The sequence below is a fragment of the Balaenoptera physalus genome, assembly GCF_965194825.1.
Source record: "Balaenoptera physalus genome assembly, chromosome: 15".
In the NCBI taxonomy this organism is placed as follows: Eukaryota; Metazoa; Chordata; class Mammalia; order Artiodactyla; family Balaenopteridae; genus Balaenoptera; species Balaenoptera physalus.
The window spans coordinates 12,279,373-12,307,124 of NC_138894.1; the positions used below are offsets into that span (position 1 = coordinate 12,279,373).

The 27,752-nt window shown below is 45.7% G+C and overlaps 2 protein-coding genes across 14 annotated transcripts in view; one reads left to right on the forward strand and one right to left on the reverse strand.

Annotated features, from left to right (window-relative positions):
• ZNF2 (zinc finger protein 2) overlaps positions 1-27,309 on the reverse strand; it is a 29,291-nt gene extending 1,982 nt beyond the window's left edge. The window contains exons 1-5 of one of the 8 annotated variants that reach the window (XM_082426838.1): positions 12,309-12,363; positions 10,695-10,882; positions 4,941-5,012; positions 3,555-3,681; positions 416-529 (exon numbers count right to left, since the gene is read on the reverse strand). In XM_082426838.1, coding sequence (XP_082282964.1) covers positions 416-529; positions 3,555-3,681; positions 4,941-4,973 — 274 coding nt within the window. In that variant the 5' untranslated portion in view covers positions 4,974-5,012; positions 10,695-10,882; positions 12,309-12,363. The other 7 variants (XM_082426841.1, XM_082426839.1, XM_082426843.1 and 4 more) reach the window with 7 other exon arrangements.
• LOC309643781 (small ribosomal subunit protein uS5m) overlaps positions 12,398-27,752 on the forward strand; it is a 59,084-nt gene continuing 43,729 nt past the window's right edge. The window contains exons 1-4 of one of the 6 annotated variants that reach the window (XM_082426828.1): positions 12,398-19,735; positions 21,486-21,574; positions 25,957-26,083; positions 26,402-26,497. In XM_082426828.1, coding sequence (XP_082282954.1) covers positions 19,600-19,735; positions 21,486-21,574; positions 25,957-26,083; positions 26,402-26,497 — 448 coding nt within the window. In that variant the 5' untranslated portion in view covers positions 12,398-19,599. The remainder of the gene's footprint in view (positions 19,736-21,485; positions 21,575-25,956; positions 26,084-26,401; positions 26,498-27,752) is intronic. The other 5 variants (XM_082426826.1, XM_082426829.1, XM_082426827.1 and 2 more) reach the window with 5 other exon arrangements.

Below are 27,752 nucleotides of genomic sequence, written 5' to 3' on the forward strand. Positions count from 1 at the left end.
TCCCAGAAATAGTGTTACACTCTAGGGAGAAACCAACACTTGGGACTGAAACGGGGAATAGAACTGATAGTGGAAATCTCAGAAAAGAGGAGAATTTCCATTGGGAGCATGGCCAGGTTAATTAGGAGAGCTGGCTAAGTGGAGGGGATGGTGAGGAATAGGAATGTCAAAGCATGAATGGGTAATGTGACAGGTCTGAGAAAGTAAACATTTGGTGAATAATAGTGAACAGAACTTCAAGGTGTAGAGAAAAAGAAAAAAAAAAAAAACCCTGGTGGGGGACAGAGAATAAATAATAAAGCAGAAGATTTGAATTTGAGAAAAAGGTGATACCCAATACTCTCTCCCACATACACCTAAATAACAACCACAAAACAAAACAAAACTCTGCCCTGCCCGGCTCATACTCAATTACCTTGAGAGACATTCTCTGCACATTCTTTCCCCTCAGATCCATGAAGCTCCACTATCCAAGGCTCATCCCCTCTCTTCAACTGAAAAATCACATCAGGTCCAGGAACTGGAAGTCCTGCTCATGGAGAAAGAAACAAGCCAGGTGGTCATGTGTGATTAAATACACAATGATTCCAAAGCTAATCCCAACCTCTAAGTCTTGCAGAGAGCAAATGCAAAAGGCAGAAAGTGCACACCAGAAATACAGAGTATGAAGTCATGCAAGGAATTCAGGAAACTCTGAATGGAGGTCAAGACTGAGGTTCTAAAAAGGAACAAATAGCATTTGGTCAGAGAGTTGATAGACTCCATTTGAATTAATGTGTTTATTCTTCCCCACGAAGTGAATGGGATGATCCTAGCTTTAGCACTGGTAGGATGGGGGGAAGAGTCCTTAACTCAGAGAAGATGAGAATGAAGAAAGGTCACCTTGAATAAGAATGTGTAATGTGGGGGCTTCCCTGGTGGTGCAGTGGTTATGAATCCGCCTGCCAATGCAGGGGACATGGGTTCGAGCCCTGGTCCGGGAAGATCCCACATGCCGCGGAACAACTAAGCCGGTGTTCCACAGCTACTGAGCCTGCACTCTAGAGCCTTCAAGCCACAGCTGCTGAAGCCCGCGCACCTAGAGCCCGTGCTCCGCAACAAAGAGAAGCCACTGCAATGAGAAGCCCACGCACCGCAACGAAGAGTAGCCCCCGCTTGCCGCAACTAGAGAAAGCCAGCTCACAGCAACGAAGACCCAACGCAGCCAAAAATAAATACATTTATTAAAAAAAAAAAAAGAATGTGTAATGTGTATAATGTAGGTGCCCATTTTTGTTCGTTTATTTACCCTTTACTATTGTGATTTTATTTAAACAAGTGGATCATGTTCATTGCAGGAAATCTAGAGGCATGTACAAGTAATAAGAAAAATCACCTTTTGTACTTTGTATTCATTTCTTTCTTTCTATTCACTTTGATACTGAAAGATACCTATAGATACATTTTGTTAAAAACTGGATAATGACAATTATATCTCAATTTTTGAAAATAAAAAAAACTACTGGAGAGTGATTTTGGAAAATAACTAAGACTACCCCAACTAAAATCATTCCTATCTGATTTATTTTGACATCTACAAGTAGATAATTCCTAAATCCATCACGATTCACTATATATAACATATGTCACTCCAGGCACTTTCACATGTAAAACATCATTTTGGGCAGAAGACTCTCAATTAAAAACAAACAAACAAAAAACAAACAAGTAAAAACCCCAAATAACTGGATAATGAAATAATGCTAAATTTTAAACTTGACTTTTTCACATAATAATAAACTTAAAATATTATTTTAATTAGCACAGCTCTACCTCACCATTTTAATGGCGACATGGTATTACATTGTATGGAATAACATCATTTATTTAATTAATCTCTTGCTGACAGACATTCCAGACTGTTTTCAATGTTTTGCTAAAACAAACAATGGTATGATGAATATTTGTGTACACCACAGGCTGCTAATCTTATTATTTCCTTAGGACAAATTTCTAGAAGTGAATCTGTCCATCTTTGGTTACATTTAAAAAACAGATCCCCTCCTAGAAATAGTCTTGAGGTCTAAACTTCCCCTGCATTGGGACCCCTGACTTGGGCAAGAGAGGTACTTTCTTCTTGGGCCCAAGGATCATCGATCTGGTTGTATGCTGACTCTCTGCTGAGAATGGCCACATCCATCACCTGCCCATGGCTTCCTGTCTCTATCCTTAGATTTCTATTTTTCCCACCAAAGTCTGTGACAAAGGCTCAGCAGTCTCCCTTAATGCTCCCTAAACATTCTCTTTTATTTCCAGATTTGGCCTGTTTAAGCTAATCCAGGGTGTTGTGCTTGCTTTTTTGACCTGCCTTGAATGAAATTTGCGATGTGACTCCTTTTACTGCCACCTGCTGCTGATTTTAAGTCTATTCTAAATCTGTACACACTCAGCCTCTTATTCTGGAAGCTCCTGAGAGGTTCTCCTTACAGGAGCCCAACTTTACTCTCACGAATACCTCACATCAGCAGTAGCTCTTAATTTTCCTTTTGTCACACAAGTCTCTATCATTGCAAAGTGCCTTCTGCAGGCATCTCTCTAAGATGTCCTTAAGACAAATATTCAAAATCAAACACATTTCTAGTGACTTACTCTGAGCTACAACCTTATAATCTCACCCCTACATGCCCTCTTTTTTTTTCTTTTGGCATGCGCGTGTGGCATGCAAGATCTTAGTTCCTGACCAGGGATCAAACCCACGCCCCCTGCAGTGGAAGCACAGAGTCTTAACCACTGGACTGCTAGGGAAGTCCCCCTCTTTTTTTACTTTTAATTGAAGAATAGCTGATTTACAATGTTGTGTTAATTTCTGCTGTACAGCAAAGTGACTCAGCTATATATATATATATATATATATATATATATATATATATATATATATATATATATATATATATATATATATATATATATATTCTTTTTCATCAATAGATTCTTTTCCATTATGGTTTATCCCAGGACATTGAATATTGTTCCCTGTGCTAAAGAGTAGGACCCTGTTGTCCATCTGCCCTTTTTTTTTAAACAAAACACTTCTTTCCCCCTCCTCTGCTTCTCTGAGGAAAAATCTTCCCTCAACGAGAATGCCCCTTGCACTCCCCCTTAGTACTCTGGATGGAGCTAAGTGAGTTACTGCTGAGCTGGGGGAAGACCTGGGTGTAGGTAACTCGGCCTCTTCTGCTGGCCCCAACCCTCTGGAGAGCAGCTCCCTGCAGCAGGCTCTCACATGCCCTGCTCCTCCTGGCCCTGGACCTGGCCCTCCGTGTTGCAGGCTTCTCAGCAAGGGCCCCTTGGTTGTCCAGTCTGCTTACAGCTCAGGGAGCAAGCCTGTCCCAGGCTGGGATTCAGGATTAAGAAATCCACTCTTGCTGTACACCTAAGCCACATCCCTCTGCTCTTCGATCTTGTCTCTCAGGGGTTCTGACTTGGGTGGGAGGAGAAGAGGTGTCAATTTATTAGCCTCTCAAGCCCACATCAACACAGTACAGAGTCTACTCCTGGTGGGAAACTCTCCTTACCCAACGAGACAATGCTCTTATAGTTCTCCAGCATCACCTCCTTGTAGAGGTCCCTCTGAGTAGGGACCAGACGCCTCCACTCTTCATCTGTGAAAACCACCGCCACGTCCTCAAATGTCACTGGGTCCTGGAAACACAATGACGTTCTCCTTATTCATAACCCTTCTCTTTACATGGACCAGACAAAACTGTCATAATGATGACAGCCTGGAGGATGCAGAGGAAGTGGAAAGAAAATGGTTCTGACAAAGTAGGGCTTTGAAGCATTTGGGGAAAGTGCTATAATCCCCCGAGGCATGAAGTTCTTGGTCACAACCCCACACTTCCTTCCTAGCCGAGTCTCTGAATATCAGGGACTCTTTTTTCAGACTTACAGAAAATGTGCAAGAATAGAACAAAGAATTCCCATGTACCCTTCACCCAGCTTCCCCAAATTAACATTTTCCACAGTGGCTTTATCTTTCTGTGTCTCTGAGTACATGCACATTCACCTATCTTCTTCCTGAACTTCTTTAGAGTAACTTGCAAACATGATGTCTCTTTACTCATAAATGTTTCAATGTGTATTTTGTAAGAACAAGGATATCCTCTTGTATAATCACAGTATGACTGTAAAAATCAGGATAGCAGTGATATTATATAATTGTCTAATCTACAACCTTAGTCAAATTTCACCAATTGTCTGTGTGTGTGTGTGTGTGTGTGTGTGTGTGTGTGTGTGTTTTAACAAATCCTTCAAATAATGGTATAGATTAGATCATCTTTAAGATCTCTCTCATTTCAATCTGTTGTTCTGTGATTCTGTAAGGTTGCATCTTTACCCCCAATCCTGAAACCAAGATGAGTCTCCACAGTGTCTGGAGAAGTTCTAAGCCAGAGCATGGAATTCAAGACTCTCTGCCCTTGGGCAGGGAGGGGGTAAGCCACATGTCTCTATCCACACAAAACTCTCTTCAGGACTCTTTCAACCTCACTGAGGTGCTTTACAGTATGTGTCACATTCTCCACCTAACCCAACACCCCCTGGGATATGGGGGCCTACTTTCAGTCCATACATAGTGGATGTACTAAAGGGAAGTCAGAACTAGGAACAGCCCGCTGTTCCCCAAACCTTCCAATCAGACCCGTACCATTGGTTTTTAGGCAAAATTGCTCAGGGTGAAGGCCACAGGGGCTGTGTGCCTGGTGACAGGCTAGTGGGCACACGTTCAAGGCAAGGAAGCATTACTGAAAGATATCACAAATCAAATGGGAAGGACACACTCCCTAAGGAGTCCTTCCTCCACCTGGTTGGGTTTGATCAAAGAAGCTCCAAGATAGAGAAAGAAAAGTGGTTACCTTCTGGAGCCTGATAGAGTATTTCAGAAACACAAAAGTCCACCTCACCTGGAATCTGGCAGCTGGAGACACAGCAGCCATTCCTTCCCGAGTGCTCTCCTTGCAGAGAAGTGCCGAGTCCTAATGAGGCAGAGGTATGGGATGAGAAAGAGGGTATAAGACCAGTCTTGTTTTGTAGTTTTGTGACTCATGAAGCAAGAAATCTCCACACACCAGTGAGTTATGTACTCACCTTCATTCTCAATACCCTACAAAAAGGGAAGGCAAAGTAAAGTAAGGCCAAGAGCAAGCCCACCCCATCCCAGAATTAGAGCGAAAGGCCATGGATATTGCTATGCAGAACACAATGTGATGCTTGTTTTACCATAATCTTAGAGGCAAAGTTCTGTTCCTGGCAGTCAAGAACATATCAAGGCTCATACCATCTTTATAAATTCACATTCAACATTGCTCATAATGATTACTAGACAAAAAGCATAAGAAATTTTATGAATGGCTATACGGACAAGTCCTGTCAAGGAAACACCCATAGCCTCTTCAAAGGAAAAATGCCCCATTCACAGCAATACCCGATGCTAAAGGAGCAGCCCTTGGGCAGCCACGGTTTGTTCCACGTGACCCTGTGTCTCACTCCTGGAGCCATACTGATTAGGCCACAGGTGGGCAATGCACAGGCTGACCAGTGGACTGATGTATGGTGTGGCTTGAAAAGATGACATCCATCCTCAGGATCGTGAACTAAGAAATGTCAGGACAACGAGTGGGTGATGAGCTGAAAGGATACCATGAGGGGCAGAAGTAGCCACGAGGGTCAGAGCAGCCAAAGGTACCAGGAAGCAGAACCCATGAGCATGTGGGAGGCATGAGGTAGAGAACAGGCTGTAACAGACTAAACACAGGCGGGCACGTTGGTGGTGAAGCACTGAAGCAAAGACCCTAGAATTCCTGGCCTTAAAGGCCCTAATGCACCTAGCACCACCCCAGACCGCAATTTGCATGCAGACCAGCCTTATTTATTGTTAGATTTCCATAAGACTGTAACCCTCTTAGGTTTTGTGTGAATCTTTATCACCAAACTTTACTTGCATTAACTGAGTACATCTCAGTTTCTCACAATCAAGAGCCTAATTAAGACATGGTCAAATCAAGCATTTTGGGGATTCATGAGTGGGGTGTGGGGAGAGTGTGGTCCTGAGAAGCAGAAGGAAAGGGTGTGTATGTGGCTCAATGATTACTGTCCTGCAGCCAAGGGAATGTATTCATTGATCCTTGTTATTCGTTCATCCATCTATCCAACCAACATTTATTCAGCACCAACTATTTATACCAAAGCAAAAGAAGTATGACACTGTCCTTGTCTTCCAAAAGCTTATGGACTACTATGCAGGACAAACAAGTAATCAAGTTAATATTTCACTACAGGATGAATAGATGCTCTAAAGGGATGTGCACAGGTAACTATGAGACAGCACATCAGAGGCTCGCCTAACCCAGACGGGAGGCAGGGAGGAACACTGCCGGTTTCTTGGCAGAAGTGGGACCTAAGATACGTTTTGATTTGGGGGAGGCATTAGAACATTCTAGGCACAAAAAAAATCAAGTTTTCCAAGAACAAGGAAGCAGGTCTTTACAGGGAAAGGATTAACAACTGTAATGAGTTTAGAATGGCAATGTCTAGGTTGGGGCAGTGCTGCGGGGGAAGATGGGGTTGGAGAAGCAGGCAGAGACCAGCTAGATCAAGGAGAGCTCTGGGTGGTCCTACTCCCACTGGCATGGGGATCACAGAAGGATTTAAGCATGGAAGGTCTTCACCAGATTTGTGTTTTAGAAAGATCTTTGCAATTTGTACCAAGGGCCTTAAAATAACATATCTTTGACCCAGCAATTTTCTCCTCGGAGTTTTTCCTAAGGAAATAAGTAAGAACACATGCAAAGCTTTTTATTAATCATCACTAACACTAACCTTTACTGAGTGCCAGGTGAGGCAACCTCCTAAGCACTCTACATGTGTCATCTCATTTAATCCTTACAATTCAGCAAAAATTTGAAATAGCCTAAGTTTCTAAAATAGGAGATTTGAGGGCTTCCCTGGTGACACAGTGGTTAAGAATCCCTCTGCTAATGCAGGGGACACGGGTTCGAGCCCTGGGTTCGGGAAGGTCCCCCATGCCGCAGAGCAACTAAGCCTGTGTGCCAATAGGATAAACTGTGATTTTATATGTGTATGTGTGTGTGAATATTATACATTGATTAAGATGAATGAACTAGAACCTCATGTTAGTAATATAAATTTCAGAAATATAATTACTGAGCAAAAATAAAGTTATAGAATGACTATGTAATAGTTATATAAAATTTTAAAACAGGTAAATGGTATCTACAAAAATCTATATGGGACAATAAGCAACAGATTGTGAGTATCTCTGGGAAAGAAGGGAAATAGGATTGGGGAGGGATACCTAGGAGACTTCAACTTTGCAATGTTTTGTTTAAAAAAAATCTAAAGGGAAAAAACCCAAAGAAATTCACACAATATTAAGTGAAGAATGCACACTTTTAAAATTACATAATTGAGCATGCACACATGTACAGAAAAAAGACTGGAAGAATATATATTAAAATGTAAATGGAATTTGAGTGGTGGCATTACAAGTGATTTTTATTTTATTTCTTACAATTCCTTGTATTCTGATTTTTTTTTTTTTAACAAGAGTTATGTGTTTACTTTGGTGTACAGGAAAAATAACAGGAAGGAAGGAAAGGAGGTGTGCAGAAAGTTATAGCAGACCTGAGACTGCCATTCTTGGGAACATCTACTTGCAAGGTTGGCCCTTGGCTGGGGTCTGGGAACTTCAATTTTAAGAGGGTTTCCTAAGAGGTAGGGTGGGCCATTATGCCTAAACTATTTGTGCAAACAATATGGTTTCTGCTGAACACCTGCTGTCCTGCTAGAGGGCCTGGAATTTTGGTATATGTTAGGCAGGAGGTGCCTACGTGACTAGCCCTCACTAAAAAGCTTGGGCTCTGAGTCTAAAGAATTTATTTGGGCTGACACATCACACACATGTTGCTGCATTTTCATTGTCGGAGGAGGAAGTGCTCTGTGTGACCCCTCATGGGAGGGAGAGAGCATGAGGAAGATTTCCCATGGTTCCTCCAGACTCTGCCTATCTGTCCCCCTTACGACCTGGCTGTGTATCCTTGCGAGATCACTGTCATCATCTTAGCCATGAGTACAAATATGGGCTGAGTCCTGAGTCCTTCTAAAAAATGCCTGAACGAGGGGTGATCTTGGGCCCCCCCCGACACAGGCGGCCACACCACTCTGGGTAGCTGTGGCAGAATGGGAGCAGAGGAGGTGAGTAGACCGGTGAGGAGACTATTACAACTAACTAAGCAAGAAATGATGAAGAACTGAACAGCAGACATAGAGAGAAGGGGAATTACTGTTGATATTAAGAACAGACCATTGATTGGAAGCGGAGGCTGAAGGTGATGGGAGAGGCAAGGATGACTCCAGGTCACAGATCTGAGTAATGTGTGAATAATGGCACCATTCATAGAGATGAGCGACAGAAAAGTAGTTTTGGAGGGAAAGCTAAGAAGTACAGTTTTGGGCATTTAGAATTTGAGCTGTTCCCACATCTTTGGATAGGAAAAAAATCAGATGACTCTGGCTCCCACTGACCAAGCTGTAAAAATTATTACTTGAATTTTGAAAAACTGTGAGTTTCATTCAAAATAGAAAAGTTAATATAAAGTATTTTAAAAATGGTTATAATACAAAGAAGGCAATGTTCAAGCCTTTAGTTATATATAATAGTACTTTGCTTTTTTCTATTATTTGTATGACTATTCATAAAGTATAGACGTATCCTTGAGGTATATAGTTGTATTCATTCATATAAGCATGAAAAAAGAAACCTAGGAAAAGGGGATAAGCAAAGTAATCCCAGAAATAGGAATTCCGTACCCAAAACAGGAAGGACTAACCAGCAATGGGACGAGGTAGAAAGAACATGGGCTCCTCACAATGAACCAACCTCAGATTCTAAAGAGGTAAAGTAACTGCAGACTTAATTCTTCTTCCCTTAGGAGATGAGCCCTCCAGCTGGTCTTATTAATTATAAGATACTAATAAGGTAAGTTACGTTTTCAAAAATGCCAAAAGACTAGATCAATATATACTTACTAGACAACGGGTTAACACCGGCCAAGCAAACTTTAAAAGAATATTGCCTTGAGGGTGAACACCAGTTTGCAAAAACTAAAACCTATGTGAAAGGCAAAAACTTAAAAACAAAACTTACTGGAAAAACAAGTTTGGTGTATCTATAAAAAAGAATCTCAACCTGAGGAGGGATTGGGGTTTGAATCTTGCTAGGAGGCCAAGAGGATACCTGTACAAATGGAAACAAATATACATCAGTTGGCAACCAGAGCCTCCAACTTGTGTTGTCTGCGGCAATATGTATTCTAATACTTGTTGGTCCGTCAAGATTCCTCCATCCCCAGGAGGGTCTCAAAATATTACCCTTGGGTCCTATGGAGATGTCAAAATTAGCATTTAGAGATACAGGAGAGTATAGGAGTAGAGGCTCTGGCAGACCGCTTGAAATCAAAGTCCAGCTCTGCCTCTTCCTACCTGTGTGACCTTAGGTAAGTTTCTTAACCTCTCAGTTTGCCCATCTGTAAAATTGGGATAGTGAAAGTACATATCTCATAAAGTTATTGTGATGCTTAAATGGGATAATACGTGTAAGGCATTTAGAATAATATGCTAAGTAAGTATGAGGAGTCCTAGGGAGGTAGAAATAATGAAAATATTAATTACACTGTGTTGCTGCTGTTTTAGAGTAGGTTTAAGTGTAAGTGTAGCCACAATATTGGGATCAAGGTATTTGTATATGTTGTCTAAAACATTAGAACTTTTTGAACAAATCAGTTGAACTACATCTGAAATTGTGGTTGAAACTGCTCAATGTTTAAATGCTTAAAGACAATTTTCAAAGTTTCATTTTTTAGATTATAACTTTAATACACTGAGCATTAACCAAATTACAAACAGAGGTGAGCACAAAAGCTCCCCAGCCATTAAACTACCAGCTAATATTCCCAAGGCGCTCATCGTCCGTGGGCTCCCTGCCAGGCCAACTTCACTCCCCATCAGGTCTAGACTCCACCAGCAGTCACTTCGGTAAGCTCTCAACGGTACCCAGGACTCCTCAAAACCACCAAATTCACATGGAATCACTGCCAGCAAAGGGTCACCTCTGTTTTTCCTTTCCCTATTTCTGGATCTCAGAGTATTTCTGGAGAAAATGCTCTTCAAATTCTTATTCTATACCTTCAAAGAGTGCTCGCCTAGAAAGCTTTTACTGTTCCCATCTTAGCTACACAGCTATTCCAAACCTCCATGGCTACCCTTCAATTTCAGCAGAACACTGTCTTTCACTACCCTGAAGCTTCGCAAGAGTGAGTTCTGAGCGAGGCAGGACTGTGGTAGAAAGCATTCCACAGGCCTGGATTACTGACTGTGAAGACTTGGCCGAGTTACTTAAGCTAACGGTTGACCCCCCATCCCCTGTTTTTTAATACCTATTTCACAGGGCAGTTATAATAGTAAATGAGACAATTAATGTAAAGCATTTATCTTACAGTCTGTTCAATAAATGAAAGCTTCTTTCCTTTCTACTACCCAACACCAACCCATTCAACCAATATTTCCAAGTACCTGTTATGTGCTAGGCAGCCTGGGTGTGAGGCCAGCAAAATGGAAATGTCTCTTTTCCAGGACTTTACCTTAGTGTCCTACATCTGTGTCCTACTTTCTTTTCCACCATTGTTTCCTCTCAGAATCTGCTTCCTGCATGACCCACTCTTCCTTTCTCCAGCATCTCCCATCGCTTCAGTAGCTTCTTCACATATCTTCAAATAGATATAATCCTCCTCGATGTGAAATTATCTTCACTGAAGCCCACGGCCTCCCTCTGGCAAAACAGTTCTCATTTAGATTTTCCTTTCATGATCAAACTTCTTCTACATACCTACTGACTTCACATCATCACCACCTACTTTCCTCAAAGCCATTTTTCTGCTCCTGCCACCCCCACACACCTGAAACTGCATGCTTGAAAACTGCCAATGCATTTCTGAGCTCTAATTCCGATAGTCCTTTTCTCCTTATTTCTCTGCAGCGTTTTGACTGTTTGGACAAGTTTCTGATGCTGCCCAAGGCTCAGACTGTGGACAGTGTTCTTCTCGCTATCCTGCAGAAAGTCCATCCACACCTGGTGCTCCATTCCCACCTTTACAGAAATGCTTATCGAGTCTAGTCCCAATCCCTCTTCCAAACTCATCCTGCATTTCCAAATGACTAAGAATTGTGAATAAGGCATTTTGCCGGCATCTTAAAACCACCTTCCCCTATGCAATTCCCCACATGAGCTCCTCTCCCTGTCCTTACATTTCTAGCAGAAGCTCTATTATTCTCTCAGGTGCCCCAAATTCAAACTCTTACCTAGCTCTCTTTCCTCCCAAATCTAGTTAGTCACCAGATCCTTCCGAGTCTTCTTTTGCAATGTCATTTGTATCCTTCCCCACCACTGACACCACCATGATTCAGGTCCACAACAGCTTGCTTCAGGACTACCACCACTACCAAGCATTCCTAACTGCTTCCCTGCACGAGTCCCTTCCCCTCTCTAGTCCTGGATGGAACCTCTAGAATAACTGTACCGAAACAGTTTTAGTCCTGTCAGTCCCCGATCCGTCCCATACAATCCACCCCGCTGGCCGTGTCTTGTCCTGATCCTCTATGCTCTGACCCCGTTGTGCTTTTCCCCACCCTTGTGTCCCACTATTCCTCGATACTTCACTCTTATACATAGCATTTCCTTCTCAAACCTGCCCAATGCATCGCTACTTCTTTCCTATTTTTTTTCACATCAAATTCTACCTCCTCCATGAAGGTCCCCTGATCTAGTGCGGAGGCCTATGGTAGGGAGCTAAACGAGACAATCTGATGCGATTTCTGGGAAAGACGGACGGACTGGAGCGGGCGGCACCCTAGATTTAGTGTCAATTCCACCCACGTTTATTAAGCACCTATTACGGGAAGAAGGTACGGGAGGAGCGGAGGAAGGCTCCAAACTTCCCACGGAACACATGCACACACGGGGGCTGGGGGGACAACTTTCCGTCCGCACCTGTCTGAGCCGGGACGTCGACACACACACACACACACACGCACACACTCACGCACACACTCACGTACACACTCAGACGTTCTGCAGGTTGGCTCCGCCCGCGTCACCTGTTCTACTCCCACAGCACCTCCCCCAAGTTCTCAGTGTCCCCTTCTCTCGGCCGCTGCGCTCACTCGGCTCCGCCAAGACACACACCCACAGCCCTCACCTCCGGCACAGACTGCTCGCGACCCAGGAAGACGGCGCCTTTTCAGGTCGGGAAAGCAGTGCGCCGGCGCAGAGGGTTCTGACGTCCGCGCTCGCCACCAATGCTCGGCCTTCGCAGACTCCATTTCCCAGAAGTCTCAGCGGCTGGCGAGCTTTAATATGATGTCTAGCGATCTGCGCAAGCGTACCCTTCTAATGAAGGGGTGGGCGGTGCCGAACCGGAGCGCACGCGGCAGTGCGGCAGCCTGAGCGCGGAGAGGGAACCGTTGTGGATGCTAGGGAGGCTTGTGGTCAGCCTGGAAGTACTGTCTATGTGTGATGTCACGTCCCTCCAGTCCTCCGATGGGAGGGCCGTCCTAAGGAAATGTGTCTCTTTTAGCTTTGGGGGTCCCGTCCCTACTGGGAACGACTTCGAGTCTTCTGGCCCTCGGAAGGGGCTTGTTTCTGCTTCAGCTTGTTCACTTTTAAGGAATTTGGTTGTAAAATTTGGGCAGGAGTGACGCAGAGTTTGGTTCTGAGGATGGGGCTGGGTACGTGCCATTTTTGTGCAGAAAAGAGAAGAGCCCAGGAGTAGGGCAGGTAGCCCGACTCACGACATTTTGAGCGCACCCCAGCTTGTCTTCCTTGGTGCTACTCAAAGGACCCTCATCGGAGTCTCGCAGGGCTTCTCAGCCTTGGCTGCACGCCGGAATCACTGAAGAGCTTTGATATATTGATTCCTGGGGCCCACTATGAGGAGTGAGAGTTTGAAAAGATCTGCAGGTGATCCTAATGTGCAGCTAAAGCTAAGAATCACTGCTCTATAGCTTCAGGGAAGATTTGAGATTATACAAAGAATGTGATGAAATTCTACAGTCAGGAACAAGTCTACACTTGCACTCAGAAAACCTAAATTGCCTGCCATAGGCAAGGCATTGTTACAAATACAAATAAGACACAGTTACTGCCCCAGAGGAACTAGTGTTCCAGTGGACAAATCAGAATGTGAAATTGTTACAACACAAAGCAGTGTGTTCTACAATTATGTCACTATTGGGAGACACTATTGGGAGTACAACTGAGGAAGCAATTAACTATGGCCGAGAAAGTTGGAAAAAGCTTCCTATAACTGGTATACTTGAAGAAGAGTAATTAGAAAAAATGCAGAGAGAATAGCATCTGCAAAGGTATAGGCTAGAGGATCAAAGTGCAAAGAATTAGTAGCAAGATGAGTGGCTGGTGGATAAGGTTTAGGGGCTGATAACCATAACTTGGAGCCAGATGGAGTACGATTTTGTGCTATAGTAAGGGGTTTGGACCTTCCAAGAAGATTAGGACTTGGAAAAGTTACCCTGTCCAAGACATATTTTCTTGCTGTTCCCTTCTGTGGGTGGTGTTTTTTTATTCTTTTAGCCTTATGCTGAGAGTGGAAATTTGGGGGTCCTAGGTGAGTTTCTTAGAGTTCCCCACCCTTGGGCAGGCCTTAGGGTTTCATCGCTACCTTAACTCCCCAGGTTGCTGTCAGAGTGGGAGCTTAAGTTCTCCAGGGTTTAGCAGGGTAAGAGTTGGGTTTGCTGCTCACTCACCTCTCAGGGCTCTAGCTCGCACTTCCTTATTTTTTAAAATTGAGGTATAGTTGATTTACAATATTATATTAGTCTCAGGTGTACAACATAGTGATTCACAATTTTAAGAGATTATACTCCATTTATAGTTATTATAAAATATTGGCTATATTCCCTGTGCTGTACAATATATCCTGTTGCTTATTTTTTACATAGTAGTTTGTACTTTTTAATCCCCGATCCCTATCTTGCCCCTCTCCACTTCCCTCTCCCCACTGGTAACTACTAGTTTGTTCTCTATATCTGTGAGTCTGTTTCCGTTTTGTTATTATTCACTAGTTTGTTGTAGTTTTTAGATCTGGCATATAAGTGATATCATAAAGTGTTTGTCTTTCTCTGTCTGACTTATTTCAGTAAGCATAATATCCTCTAAGTCCATCCATGTTGTTGCAGGTGGCAAAGTCTCATTCTTCTTTATGGCTGAGTAGTATTCCATTGTGTGTGTGTGTGTGTGTGTGTGTGTGTGTGTACACACACACAAGTCCACTGTCCTCCTTGGCAGCAGATGCCCATTGAAGGAGACCCAGCCCAACCTACCCCCATTTTTTGCTGGAATATTTTATACCACATCTTATTCATCTCTTGCTGGACACAGGTTGCTTCCATATCTTGGCTATTGTAAATAATGCTGCTGTGAACATTGGGGTGCGTGTATCTTTTTGTTTTCGTTCATTTTTTTTTTACTTTGCAAATTCCTTACTTTCATGCCTGTGAGTTTAGAGAGATGATTTATAACTTTTCAGCATTTTTAGTTTTTTAGTTTTTTTCAATTAGGGTTGTTCAGGGAACCCAATCTGCCATGTTGCTGGAAAGATTAAGAGAATTTTAGCCAGTTTTCTTAGAAGAGTTAGGAAGGGCATATGGATGCTGAACAGCCAAGAAACAACCTTGTTTAGAATAAAACAAGGCCTGCCAGCTGGGGGCTCTGCCAAATTGCAAGATGTTATGGCTATCTGCTGCTGTGTAACAAATCACTTCAAACTCAGTGGCTTAAAACAAGGTTTCTTATGCCAATAACTTCTGTGGGTCAGGGACTTGGACAGGGCACAGCAAGGGTGGCTTGTCACTGCTTCACACTGACTCCATTGGGAGGACTCAAGTGTCTTTATCACTTGTGTGTCTGGTACATGGACTGGCATCCGTGGCTGGGCTCCCCAGGACTGTGGACCAAAGTCCCTACACGTAGCCTCTCTTTGTACTCGGACCTCCTCACAGCGTGGTGGTCTCAGGGTGGTCAGACTTCTTACATGGCAACTCAGGGCTCCAAGAGAGAGAGTCCCAGTGAATGAGACAGAAGCTGCATGGCCTTTTATGACCTAGCCTCGAAAATCAATGGTCACTTCTGCTTTACACTGTTGGCTGAAGCAGTCACAAGCTTGCCCAGATTCAAGGGTAGGGCATTACCGCCCACCTCTCAAAGGGAGGCGTGTCAAAGAAACGATGGTTGTTTAAAAAAAAATCTGCCACATAGGATTTTAGCCTTCCCCTTTCATGGGTGTTTCTCTATGAGACAGGCGGGGCAGGGGTGGAGTGTGGCCTTGCAGTGTCCCTATTTCAGCAGACAATTTTGCTGTGTCTCGTTGTTTTGCTCAGCTGTGTTGCTGTCTCCTGAACTGCTGCAGGTTGCTTCTAACAGCAGCCCCTGCTCCTCCCAGGCCCCCTCTTGCAATTCTAAGACCCCTCTTCTTGGACACCCTTTGACCTTATTTCTCTGAGCGTCTCTTCTCTTTGCTGCTACTACCTGGTACTCTGTATCCAGATCTACAACTCTCCAAACTCTCTGTCAAAAGAAAACATCATTCTTTTATATCATGTGGCCTTTTAAGAGGTGTTATCTTAGCAGAAGAGCATGGGCCCTTAGTGATAAGTGTTTTCAGTTTTACCACTCAGTCTATGGGGTAGAGGATGGTTTATCCCCTAGCAAAGGGATTTGGCTACTTAGCAGTAATATTCTTTATTTTCTACTACCACCTCTTTTTTCCTGGGGTGCATGTGTATCATCAGAAGCTGGGTAGATGCGGTGGAAGAGAAATATTCAGGCACAATTTTACACTATACCTGAAAAACATTGCTTCTTCTGATGCCTAGGTCTGATTCCAGGTCAGATTGGTAATTTACTTCTATACCTTTGTTTGTTTAATATATTTTTTTCAAAATAGATACCATTGGGTTTTTAGTCCACCCTAAATGATTGTATATGCCTGAACCCTAATTGTGAACAGGTTCCTGTTTTTACCGTGGGACTCCTTACCCAGGTAAGTCAGATGGTGGTGCTCTAACATCCCACATTAGTTAAGGAGGCTCTGTCTGCCAGAGCACACGTTGGACCTGCAGAAATCTCTGTGCTTCAGTTCTGCCTTTCAAAAGCACCAGCCAGTCTTTCACATTTTTGTTTCTTTTAATTAGTTCTTAAAATTCCTTTAGCTCTTTAAACTAGAGTAAGCCATCTCCTTCAGGCTAATGTGAGTTAGAGAGATGCTCTTGCTATCTGATTTTCCTCTGGATAAACTACAGTTTAGCAATGTTGTTCTTAAAGTCTGATATTTCCCATTATTTTTCTGTGGTACTAGAATTTTAGCCAGGCACAAGAATAAAGACTACATTTCCTGGTAGCTAGGTGTGGTCATGTGTTCTGGTAAATAGGATGTAAGTGGCTGTGTTGTACAGCACCTTCTGACAACCTTCCGTAAAAGAGAGCTGGACTCAGAATAAAAATGAATGAACTACTGATACACATGACAACATGGCTGGATCTCAAGGACTTTATGCTGAGTGAAAGAAGCCACTCTCAGAAGGTTACATACTGTATAATCCTGTTTATAAGGTATTCTGGAAAAGGAAAACTATAGCACAGAATAGAGCAGTGATCACAAAGGGTTGGGATGGGAGAAGGGTTTGAGTACAAAGGAGCAGCAAAAGGGAATGTCAGGGGTAATGGGGAAACCTATCAGGCTGCTGGGGACCAGGGCTCCCCTGACTGCACTTGGCGTCAAATGGCACACCAGAGCACTCTGAGTCGGGGAAGAGACATCACTGTTAAGCTATTGATTAACTCTCCCGGGTAACAAATGTGCATTGTAACAAGGGCCTCTAGCTCAAGGTCTGTCCCAAAGGACGGAATTTAAGAGTGGGAAATGTCAGGCACTGTAGCAGGCCAATGCCTAAAGGAAAAGACATCAGGGGCAGGCAGCGCCCCTCAAGTTCATCTGAAGCAGTTCCATTTCTAGTTATGTCAGCCACCAATGAGATGACGCTCTTTTCTCATGTGTCCATACCCTCCCCTTTTTGGTTCCAGAGCACAGAAGAGAACAGAAACTCCTTTGTCAGCCATGGTTCCCAGGCAGCCCCCCCTTCCCACACCTCCTCGGCTTAGGAGAAAGAGGGCTTACTTGCCGGGCACTTGCCGTGCCATCCTGGCCATCTGTGCCACCAGAAGTGCTGGCAGAAAAGTGAAACAGATTGAAAAAACAAGAAAGGAGAATGGAGACTTCCCTGGTGGTGCAGTGGTTAAGAATCCACCTGCCAGTGCAGGGGACGTGGGTTCTAGCCCTGGTCTGGGACGATCCCACATGCCGTGGAGCAACTAAGTCCATGCGCCAAAACTACAGAGCCTGTGCTCTAGAGCCCGTGAGGCACAACCACTGAGCCCGCATGCCACAACTACTGAAGCCCACGCACTCTAGGGCCCATGCTCTGCAACAAGAGAAGCCACCGCAATGAGAAGCCCGTGCACCACAACAAAGAGTAGCCCCCACTCGCTGCAACTAGAGAAAGCCCACACACAGCAATGAAGACCCAACGCAGCCAAAAATAAATTTATTAAAAAAAAAAAAAAAGGAGAGTGGACTTTTTGCCCTGATTTAATAGGTTATTCTTCCTTGAACCCCTAATTAGGGTCTATAAATCAACCTCTCAGTCCTCACAAATCCCCTCTCTGATTGAGGAGTGCCTCCAGAGAACCACTGTTTTAATATCCAGACTGTTTCTCCATTTCTTTTAGGTCCTAGATGATACACGTTTCCAGAAGAGGAGGGAGTCCAAAGCGCTCCCTTCTTTGAGTTCACCCTTCACTGAATCCAAAACCGGGGGACAGTGGGAGAAAGACAGGCACGTTAATAGCCTGTAGAATAGCAGTTAGTAGCCTGCAACTGATCTCAGGTGGCCTCGGCCTGCAGCGGCTTGAAGCAGGATTTCGGTTCCCACCAGAGATTGAAGTCAGGCCGTGGCAGTGAGAGTGCTGAATCCTAGCCTCAGACCACCAGGGACCAGTGGCCGGTGACAAGGCCCTGGCCCGTCAGCTGTGTAGAAATGAATTTCCACATAGAGTCAGAAAGCAGTGAAACGAAGTATTTATTAGGAGGAAAAAGGGTACGTGTGGATAGGCACACAGGTGGGCTCAAAGAGAGGGGCCTGCCCCTGTGGTAGTTTGAATCATTTTTATGGGGCATTTCTTCCACGTTTCCTTTGGCCGATCATCTTGCTTTGCCTGGTTCTGAGTTCGTATTTGGTATATTTCAGGGTCCTCTCATGTGTGTGCATGCACCTCTTAGCCAAGATGGATTCTAGCGAAGAGGCCTATGGGTAGGTTGACATCACCTACTATGTGGTGGCGGCCCCTCCCTTTTTGACCTTCAAGGAGCCTTTCTGCGCATGTGTAGTCAGGAAGGTGTCCTTGACCTCGAGATGAGAAATAAGCGGTCTCTTATCTGGGCAGGGCTTAGCTTCTCCTCCTTCCTGCTATTTTGGCCCCTTCCAGCCTGGGACCCATCTATCTCCTGCTTCACCATGGGCCATCAGATCTCCTGAGCACTTTATAAGAAATACACATGTCTGGAGAGCCTGCTAGAAATTCTTATTTGGCAGATTAAGGGTAGGGCCCAGGCTTCTCTTTTTAACAAATCTCCAGTGACTTCTTTTGAGCAGCCCCAAGACAGGCTCTCCCGCCCAGGTGCTAAAGGCACTCCCAATATGGGGGTTGCTTCCGGTTCCCTGCCCGTGGCTGGGAGCAGGGTGAAACCTCCATCGACGTAGCTGATGCCCACTTTCCCCATCCGCAGCTGCGGGAGCACAGCACCCAGGATTCTCCAGTTGACAGGGCGCAGGCGCTGCTGGGTCCCGCCCTGCAGCCCCGCCCCTCCGCCCCCCGCCTGGCGGCGGGTCTGCGCAGGCTCAGGACGGGTCTCGGGAGGTGGGGCTGGAACTCGGGCGTCCCTTGGACCTTTGTGGCTTTAGCGACTCCTGGCGCGCAGGCTTGCACTGGGCACCGCGCCCGGAGCCCGTGACACAGAGGGGAGTGTCCCTTCGTCTGCCCGCCTGCGAGGGGCTGAGGAGGCCTGGAGCTGGGCGCAGAGTTGCGGGGCCGGTCGTTTCCCTGTGAGGCTCTCCCCAGAATCCCTGCTGCCTCCGGGCAGTGGAGGAGCGGGCACGGAGGTCGCAGGTGTGGCTGTGGCTGTTTTTCCTGGTGCTCTGCGTGAGAGCTGGGTTCCAGAGCCTGGTCCCTAGGAGGAGAGCGGCGGAGCGGAGCCCGTGGGCGGAGGCCGGGCGCGTGAGGGGTCTGGGAGTGGGAGCGGGAGCGGGAGAAGAGCATCGCCCCCGCAGCCATGCTGCGCGCCGCTGGGAAGTGGACCCGGCTTTGACAGCCCTACTCTGGGCGCTGCGGGTTGGCTGGGCGTGGCTGCCGGAGTGGGAATGCCTGGTGTTACCCAGCTTCCTCCCCGCTCCCTGAACCCCGGGAGAACCGCAGGGACCCGGCCGAAGGACAGAGATTTGGACCTAGTGAAAGGACATCGCCCCTTAGCACGAGCTATGGACTCCACAGCATCAGGTTTGGCTCTCGAGGGTGCCGCGGGCCAGACCCCTCCTGGGGGGTTAGTGCTGGGTCGAGGAGGAGGGCCCTAGGAAAGGGCCGGGGAATCCCACTGGAGAGGCAGAGCCTGCAACCGCCTTCCCTGTGGCGGTGCCTTCCAGGCTAAGGAGCGTGAAGTCCCAGCATCCAGAGACCATGGAGGGCATGGCCATGGGAGACTTAGCCCAAAGGCCACCGGACAGAGGGGAGAGCAGGAGGGCATCTCTTCCTGCTGTGGCAGGGAGACGGCAATAAACCTGTGAGGGAGTGGCCCTTGGCCAGGGATCAGAGGACAGTGGGGCCATTTGGAGCCTTGCGACCCTCTTCCTTTATTACTTCATTAAGTAATAATGTTCTTCCAGATCATCTGGGTACAAGGTCAGCAGTGTACACGGTGGGCACCTCCTGTGACCACCGTCCCCCCCAGTGTTAGGGAGAGCGCAATCCAGGTGTCCCAGGAGATTTTAAGCCATTCCTTTCTTAGTTTAGAATCTCTTTTCCTTCACCAAGTGGGCATTTTATTTTATTTTTGCTGCATTGGGTCTTCGTTGCTGCACGCGGGCTTTCTCTAGTTGCGGCGAGCAGGGGCTACTCTTTGTTGTGGTGCACGGGCTTCTCACTGCGGTGGCTTCTCTTGTTAAGGAGCACAGGCTCTAGGTGCATGGGCTCAGTAGTTGTGGCTCGCAGGCTCAGTAGTTGTGGTGCACAGGCTTAGTTGCTCTGCGGCATGTGGGATCTTCCCAGACCAGGGCTCAAACCCATGTCCCCTGCATTGGCAGGGGGATTCTTAACCACTGCACCACCAGGGAAGTCCCGGGTGGGCATTTTAATTCTTCAGTGCTCAGGGTCATAAAACTGGCCAATGACAGAACTGGGCTAAATCTCTGGGACTCTCACCCCCTCTTTTTTCCTATATGCCTTGTGGTCTGTAGACCAGCAGCACAGGCTTCTCCTGCAAGCTCTCTAGAAATGCAGACTCTCACGCTCTACCCCACATCCCCTGAACCAGCCTGTTTAGCAAGATCCTCAGGAATCCATATGCCCATTAAAGTTTGAAAAGTGCTGACCTGTGCTATACCACGCTGCCTGCCTACCTCCCTGCTTTTGTTGGTGGTGGCCTTAACCACTTCTCTGGCATGGTTGGGGTTAGTTCTTTGTTTGTTTGAAGACTTTAAAAACAGTATGATACAAAGGCCTATAATAGAGGGGCTCTCAGAATACCCTCTAGAGACCTAACGGTGCTTAAGAACATAGAGGACAGCTGCTCAGGAAGAGCTGGCCTCTGTGTTGCTTCCCAGGGATAAGGGGAGAGGTGTAACTTCTTCCCCAAAGTCCTATATCCCTATGTGGCCTCGTCCTAGGCCTTATTTTGTATTGTTAACCGGTCTTATACCCTCAGGTTACATTAAAATTCCTTGAAGTTCTTATCCACGTTTATATTTTCAAAAGGCCTAGTAAATGACCTGCATATTGGAGGCCCAGTAAAATAACTCTCCGATAGAGTGGCCAGACTGTGGTCACACTTCAGCTACCTACAGCTTGCTGTGGCCTATGGACAGGTGGGGACCTCACGCAGCTGTGTACGAGGGCAGCCTCTAGCCCGTCCGTCAGCTCCCTTTGGCCCAGCCTTATCCCCAGAACCATGGAAGTGACACACTGACTTGGGGAGTCTGGGAGCTGTAAACCTCTTGAGGGTTAGCCTTCCTTATGGCTTCTTTTACCTTCCTAGTTCTCCCTTCTCAGGACCCTGCTCTTCCTCCAGAGAGATGCCCAGGAGAAAAGGGAACAGCCAGCTTATTCCTGAAAGCCAGGCCCCAGGTGAGTTGAGGTTCTCTTAATTTTTCCTCAATGGCCTGAACTATGGATAGTTTTGCCTCCTTTTCTCTGACCCCAATTCCTGCTCTGCAGGAGGCCGAGCCCATCAAGGCTTTTGCTGGCCTCCTTGCCCCTTGCCCAGGGCCCTCTCCTCTCTGCTCAGTGTGCACTCACTCAGATCCTTTGGTTTATTTCTGTAACGGGCGCTGTGGTGAGTACCAAGTAATGTGAGCGCACCGTGGCCCTGAAGGACATGTCACAGCCACAGAGGGGAGAGGACTCTCGCACCAGGATGCAGCCCCAGTCACAGTAAGGATGTGCGTGGTGTGATGGCAGATGGAATGGCACAGACAGGCCTCTCCATCAGCGTTTGGGAAAAGGGGAATCAGCCTGTGCTGGAGAGGTTGGGGAAGGTGCACGGAGAAGTGGGGACAAGGAGGTTCTGAGGGTTCGGACAGGTGAGGAGGTCATTTGAGGCCGGACCCCTGTGCAAATGTTATCTTCCAGGATTAGTGTGGCAACACACTTAACTTCACTGCTTCTGGCTGCGTGACCTTGGATGAATCACCTAAACTCTCAATGCCCTGGTTTTGCCAACTGTAAAATGAGGATGATAATCATGTTGATGATAATGATGAAAATAATAAAAGCTGTTATTTGCTGAAAACCAAACAGGTATCAGGAACTATTCTACACAATTTATTGATACTAATTAATTTCATCTATAAAACAGTCCCATTTTGAAGAATGGCAACTGAGGCACAGAGAGGTGACCTGAGGAAACCAAGGCACAGAGAGAGAAAGTAACGTGGTCCTGGTTATCTAGCTAATGAGGGCGGGAGCCAGTTTCAGATCTGGGCTGTCTGGCTCCAGACTCAACCACTCAGTAATACAACCACCTCATGTAGTTGTTGGAGTCTTCCGGCAGATGGAGTTGCCTAGTCCTTGTCAGCTTCAGTTGCGATGGGGATGACGGGGTTAATGGTGACTGACTGTAGAGATGGATTCAGGTTTGGCTATAGGAGGCTGGATGTGGAGGGAGAACCAAGTGGAGGGCTGTGAACGCCAGCCTGCATCGTTTCCTAGCATCCAAGATGGTGGTTTAGTGGGATTCTGGCTTGATAATAGACATTTATAATTAGTTTTCTAGTCAACAGGGGAAACTCTCACCAATAAGGAATTCTCTCAAGTAATTAGTAGAGTAATAAAGAGCTTAAACCTCTTTGGCCTTGATGTACACCATTCAGAGGTGTATCAGAGAGCTTCGCCTAGTTATGCTGTGGTAGCAACAGCCCCCAGCTCTCGCGGGCTCACAGTAATGAAGTGTGTTTCTTCTATACGTTGCCTATCATTAGTGGGCTGGCTGTGACTCTGCTCCATACCCTCTTCACTCTGGGATTCAGGCTGAAGGGTCAGCCCTCCTCTGGGATGTGCCGTTCTTGTGGCTGGGGGAAGGTGCAGTGTGAGACTCAGGGGACGGCTCTCCAGGCTTCTGCCGAGAACTGGCATGTCCTGCTTCTGCGCACAGCCCATTGGCCAGAGCAGGTCACGTGGCCATGCCTAATGTCCGTGAGGTGCGAAGGATAAGCCTCCTGTAGTAAGGGGCCCAGAGGGAGGGGCAGTAAACATTCTGAACAGACAATTACACTGTCTGTTTTCTTGCTCACAGATGTTCACTTCCCTCCCTCTGCACACAAAATTTCTCCCCAGGGGAGATAACCCAAAAGCCCCATCCCGTCAGAGCATCAGGATTGAAGTCCTGGATGGTGTGATATTTTGGACATCAGGTCTGGATATTTCTCCTCTGGATATGGAGATCTATGAAAAAGACAGGCTGCCTGAATCCATATATCCCACATACAGTGGAACAATGGGGCTGGATAACCACAATAAACACCCCTGTTCAGAAAGGGGAACCATGGGAGGAGCCCAGCAGTCCCTGGTCTGTAACAGTTACGAAATTCCACTGGGCAGAGTGTGCACATGGCTGATTCACTTTGTTGTGCAACAGAAGCTAACACAGAATTGTGAAGCAGTTATACTCCAGTAAAGATCTTTTAAAAAAAAAGGAAAAATTCCACTGGGCAGACTTGGTGAGGACCTTGGCCTTGGGAGTGGGGAAGTCTTTTGGTTATATGCAGTGGTTCTGCTCGCTGGGTACAGCTCCCCAGTCCAGTGTTCTCCTTGGCTCTGCCCTCCAGAAGTTCCTTCCTTTTGCAGTATCCCCCTTGGTCACATATGAAGATGATGTTGGAGAATAAACTCTTTTGAGGGCTAAGCAGCTTTTTCATTCTGCCTGAGTAGGTTGATGGCCCAAGGATTGTTTCAAGTCATGAACATTCAGTGTTAACTCTCAAAAACTTGACCAGCTTTTTGTGTACTTCCTTCCATTAGCTCCCTGTGTCAATAGCTTTTCCCACAGTTCTTGTTGAAATATGCCCCTCTCTTTAGACTTAAAGGTGGAGCTTTTGGGGTCTCCTTGGGAAAACCATACTTTTAGTCACTGTGAACAATTTGGTCCCACTGAAAGGATTTACTGGGAGCCATCTGAAATTAATAAGAGGTTTAAACAAAAGGTTTGACAATCACACCCATGATTTGGTCCTTGCCATTAGGCTGAGTTGTAATCGTCCTTTGTCATGCAAAAGCCATATTTATTTTGTCTTTGACCAGCTGGAAATGAGAATTGGTTAAATCTCCAACCCTGCAAGTCCTGGAATTTCTGGACACTTTCTTTGGCCTTCCATTTTTATTTTGCAAATCAGCAAACTCTTGAGCTCATTTTTTTTTTCCTGTAATACTGTCAAATGACAGTGCCAATGACAACCAACTCATACTACTGAAATTGTTTCCCTCCTCTTTTCATAACATCACAAGCTCATGCTTGCATTGTTCGTCTTTCAAGTTACTGCAGCAACAGCTTTACCCCACAGTTCACCACCAAATTACATGGGTTGCCATCTTGCCAATAAGTTTCCTCACTGCCTGGCCCTGGAGACTGTCACGTATTTTAGGCTTTTTGTCATGGCAGAACCCTACTTGAAGTACCAGCTTTTTTAATGAGTCAGTTTAGGCTAGTTATGCTGTGATAACAACAGCAAACCCTGAGAGACTTACACCAACAATGGTTCATTTCTTGTCCACATTACACACAAGCTGTGGTTTTGCCCCACATCTTCACTCTGGGATCATTTGCCATTCTCAAAGCAGAGGAAAAAGAAGCAATTGCAGAACCTCCACTGACTCTGAAGGCTTTTGCTCATTAAGAAGCTCATGTCACTTCCTTCACATTCCATCTGTGAAAGCAGATTATTTGGCCACACCTGAGTTAGCGGGGTAGGAAGATCAATTTTGTAGGGAGGGCCAATGAATATTTTGAACAAATAGTATAATCTATCACAAGAGGTTACTAAAGTAGTGAGTTTTCCACATTTGATTATTCTGGACTGCCTTTAACTTAATATAAAATTGTTACTTTGTCTTATTCTATGGAAACCTTAGGATCTAAATGGGATTTGACTTTTAAACGTTTTGGGGGGGAAAGTAACAGTACTACCTTCACTTATCTGCTTTGTAGTTCATAGTTTACGGATTATTGTACAATGTAAGTCAAATGAGAGTGTTGCTGTTATAGAGAGTGCCAGGATAGTTCTGGTTGGGACCCACAGAATGGTTGTACCTTGTGGGCACCTGAGATCCAGGGTCTCACTCTCAACTTTGCACATTCAGGAACTGAAAAATGATTAGGCTTTGGGGGAGAGGATTTATGTTAATCAAACTCGCAAAAGACTTACTGATTCACCATAAGGCCACTTGATATACTTTCACTGAACTGTGTGCTGGCAGGCTGTTTTGGGGATAAGTTATTCTAAGCCCCAAATGATTTTATTTGGCCTTAGCAACAGTTGTCATTGAAATCCTAGGTCACAAGTTTCAAAAATACTTAATTAGAAAACTACTGATACCAGTGCATTTCAGAATGCAGAGCATATGAGTTTGTTCTAATTGATTCCATTTAAATGTCACTAAATTGAGAGTGAAACCTTTTGAAAACTGAGGAAATGGATTGTATTTCTCTCTTCCACATAAGCAGAGTGTCTCTGTAGGCCTGATTCTCCTGAGACCCCGATTACATTTCTAAGCAGCTTGATGTTGACATATGTGGGCACTGGGTGGGATACCAAGTAGTAAGGATGACACAATCCCTGGAGCAGCTTAAAATATTTTTGAGATGATAAAACCCAGAACAGGGGCATTGCGATAGCTAGGAAATCTCGGAATCCCTTCCGGTACATCCTGAGGTTCTACTCAGACACCAGTCTACTCTTCTCCCCAGGGCCATGAGTGTGCTCCCCGAGGGTGCAAGAGTGTCTTCTGTGTTTCAGGACCTGACGACATTTGAGGATGTGGCTGTGGAATTCACCCGGTGGGAGTGGGGGCAGCTGGACCCTACTCAGAAGGACGTGTACCGGGAAGTGATGCTGGAGAATTTCAAGAACCTGGCCTCCCTGGGTGAGCTCAGCTCCTCCAAAGCCCAAAGCCTGCCCATCAGGCCATCTTTATTTCTTTGGTGTTTAAAAGCTAGGGGTGTCTGGGCCTGTTGGCTGATTTTTGCTTTGGGATTCTGGAATTAGACATTTATATTCTCTTTGGGGCCCAGAGATACGGTATTTCTACTCCTTGTTCCTAGGAAAAGTCCCACTCCATATGCACTCAGAATAAGAAGTTTCATGACTCTGCTCCTGATACTTCACAATGCTTATTCTTTGGAGGCTGTCTACAAGCCTTGACCTCTGACATACAGTCATGATCCTTTTCCTTTCCCACCAGGGTTTCCAATGTCCAAACCGTATGTCATCTGCCGGTTGGAGGAAGGGGAAGAGCCCTGTATTTTGGAGAGAGAAATCTCAACAGGTGCCCCCGCAGGTGAGTGAGTTGGACCAAAGCAGATAATAAGGCCCAACTGAGTGGGAAGTTCCCCTGAGCCCTTGGTCAGGGGGCTTTTCTTTGAAAAGGTGAGGTCACTTGCCAGGAACCCTCAACACCAGTATTTTGAATACGTATAGGCTTTTGTAATGTTTTCTGGTGGGGAAAGAAGAGATGTTCATTTTCTTCTCTAGTGTTTATATTTCCCTTGTTACCTATCTCTGCCCACCTGTCAGGGTTCTTGGGGCTGTGCATCATCACTAGATGTCACACGGTCGGTATTAGATGGAATCTAAGGATCAACAGATGTAAGTGCCCAGCAATCCTATATCAGCAGGGCTAAGAGAGTTAGCAAGGGACCAGACTGAACAGTTAAGTAGCCCAGAAATTAAAGGGTTACTGGCAAGGACATCCTGATGGATAGTCAGGAAGATCAAGGTGAGGACACTTCAAGCTTGGTTAAGCTAAGCTGCAACAGAGGTGATTCCAGGAACAAAGACTACTCCTTACTAGCTGTTGATGGAATCTCTTTGAAACTGTTTATTCCTAGGTGATTTGAGAGTACCCTGTAGGCTCCACCCCTTGGGGTAGAATTCTGGACACAGCTCTCCTGACTCTCATGTGTAGGACAAGCATACTGGAGATGACAGTCTGTGTCAGTGTCCATCTCTGAGGCAGAATCAGCCTCAGGCCAGAGCTAACGCTCCTGAAAGCAGGGCTCAAATCCTGACAGCACAGGCTGGGCCTCGTCATGGGAACGTAGAAGAGAGGAGAGAGAGGGAAGATGCTGATCTCCTCTGTAGTTAGTACTCTCTTGATCTTGTTTCCCTCCAGAGTGAGGGCAAGGGTCTGACGTCTGGATCTAGTCTCATCATCAATATCTGTCTGTTTACAGTGTTCTGCAAACATGGCTGTGTTTCAGAATCTCTCGGGGAGCTTGTTAAACATTCATATCCCCAGGAGCCACACAAGACCTACTGGCTCAGAATCTGGCCTCTGGGAGCCCTGGTTAGGCATTGCCAGTCATTTTCCTCTTCAGAAGGGTCACTATTATTGTATTAGCTTTCTGTTGTTGCTGAAACAAACTGTCACAAACTTAGCGGCTTTAAGCAACATGTTTATTATCTCACAGTTCATAGGTCAGAATCAAGCATGGGTCTCACAGTGTTACAACCAAGGTATCAGCAGGGCCGAGTTCCTTTCTGGAGTGTCTAGGGAAGAATCTGTTTCCTGTTCCTTTGGGTTGTTGGCAGTA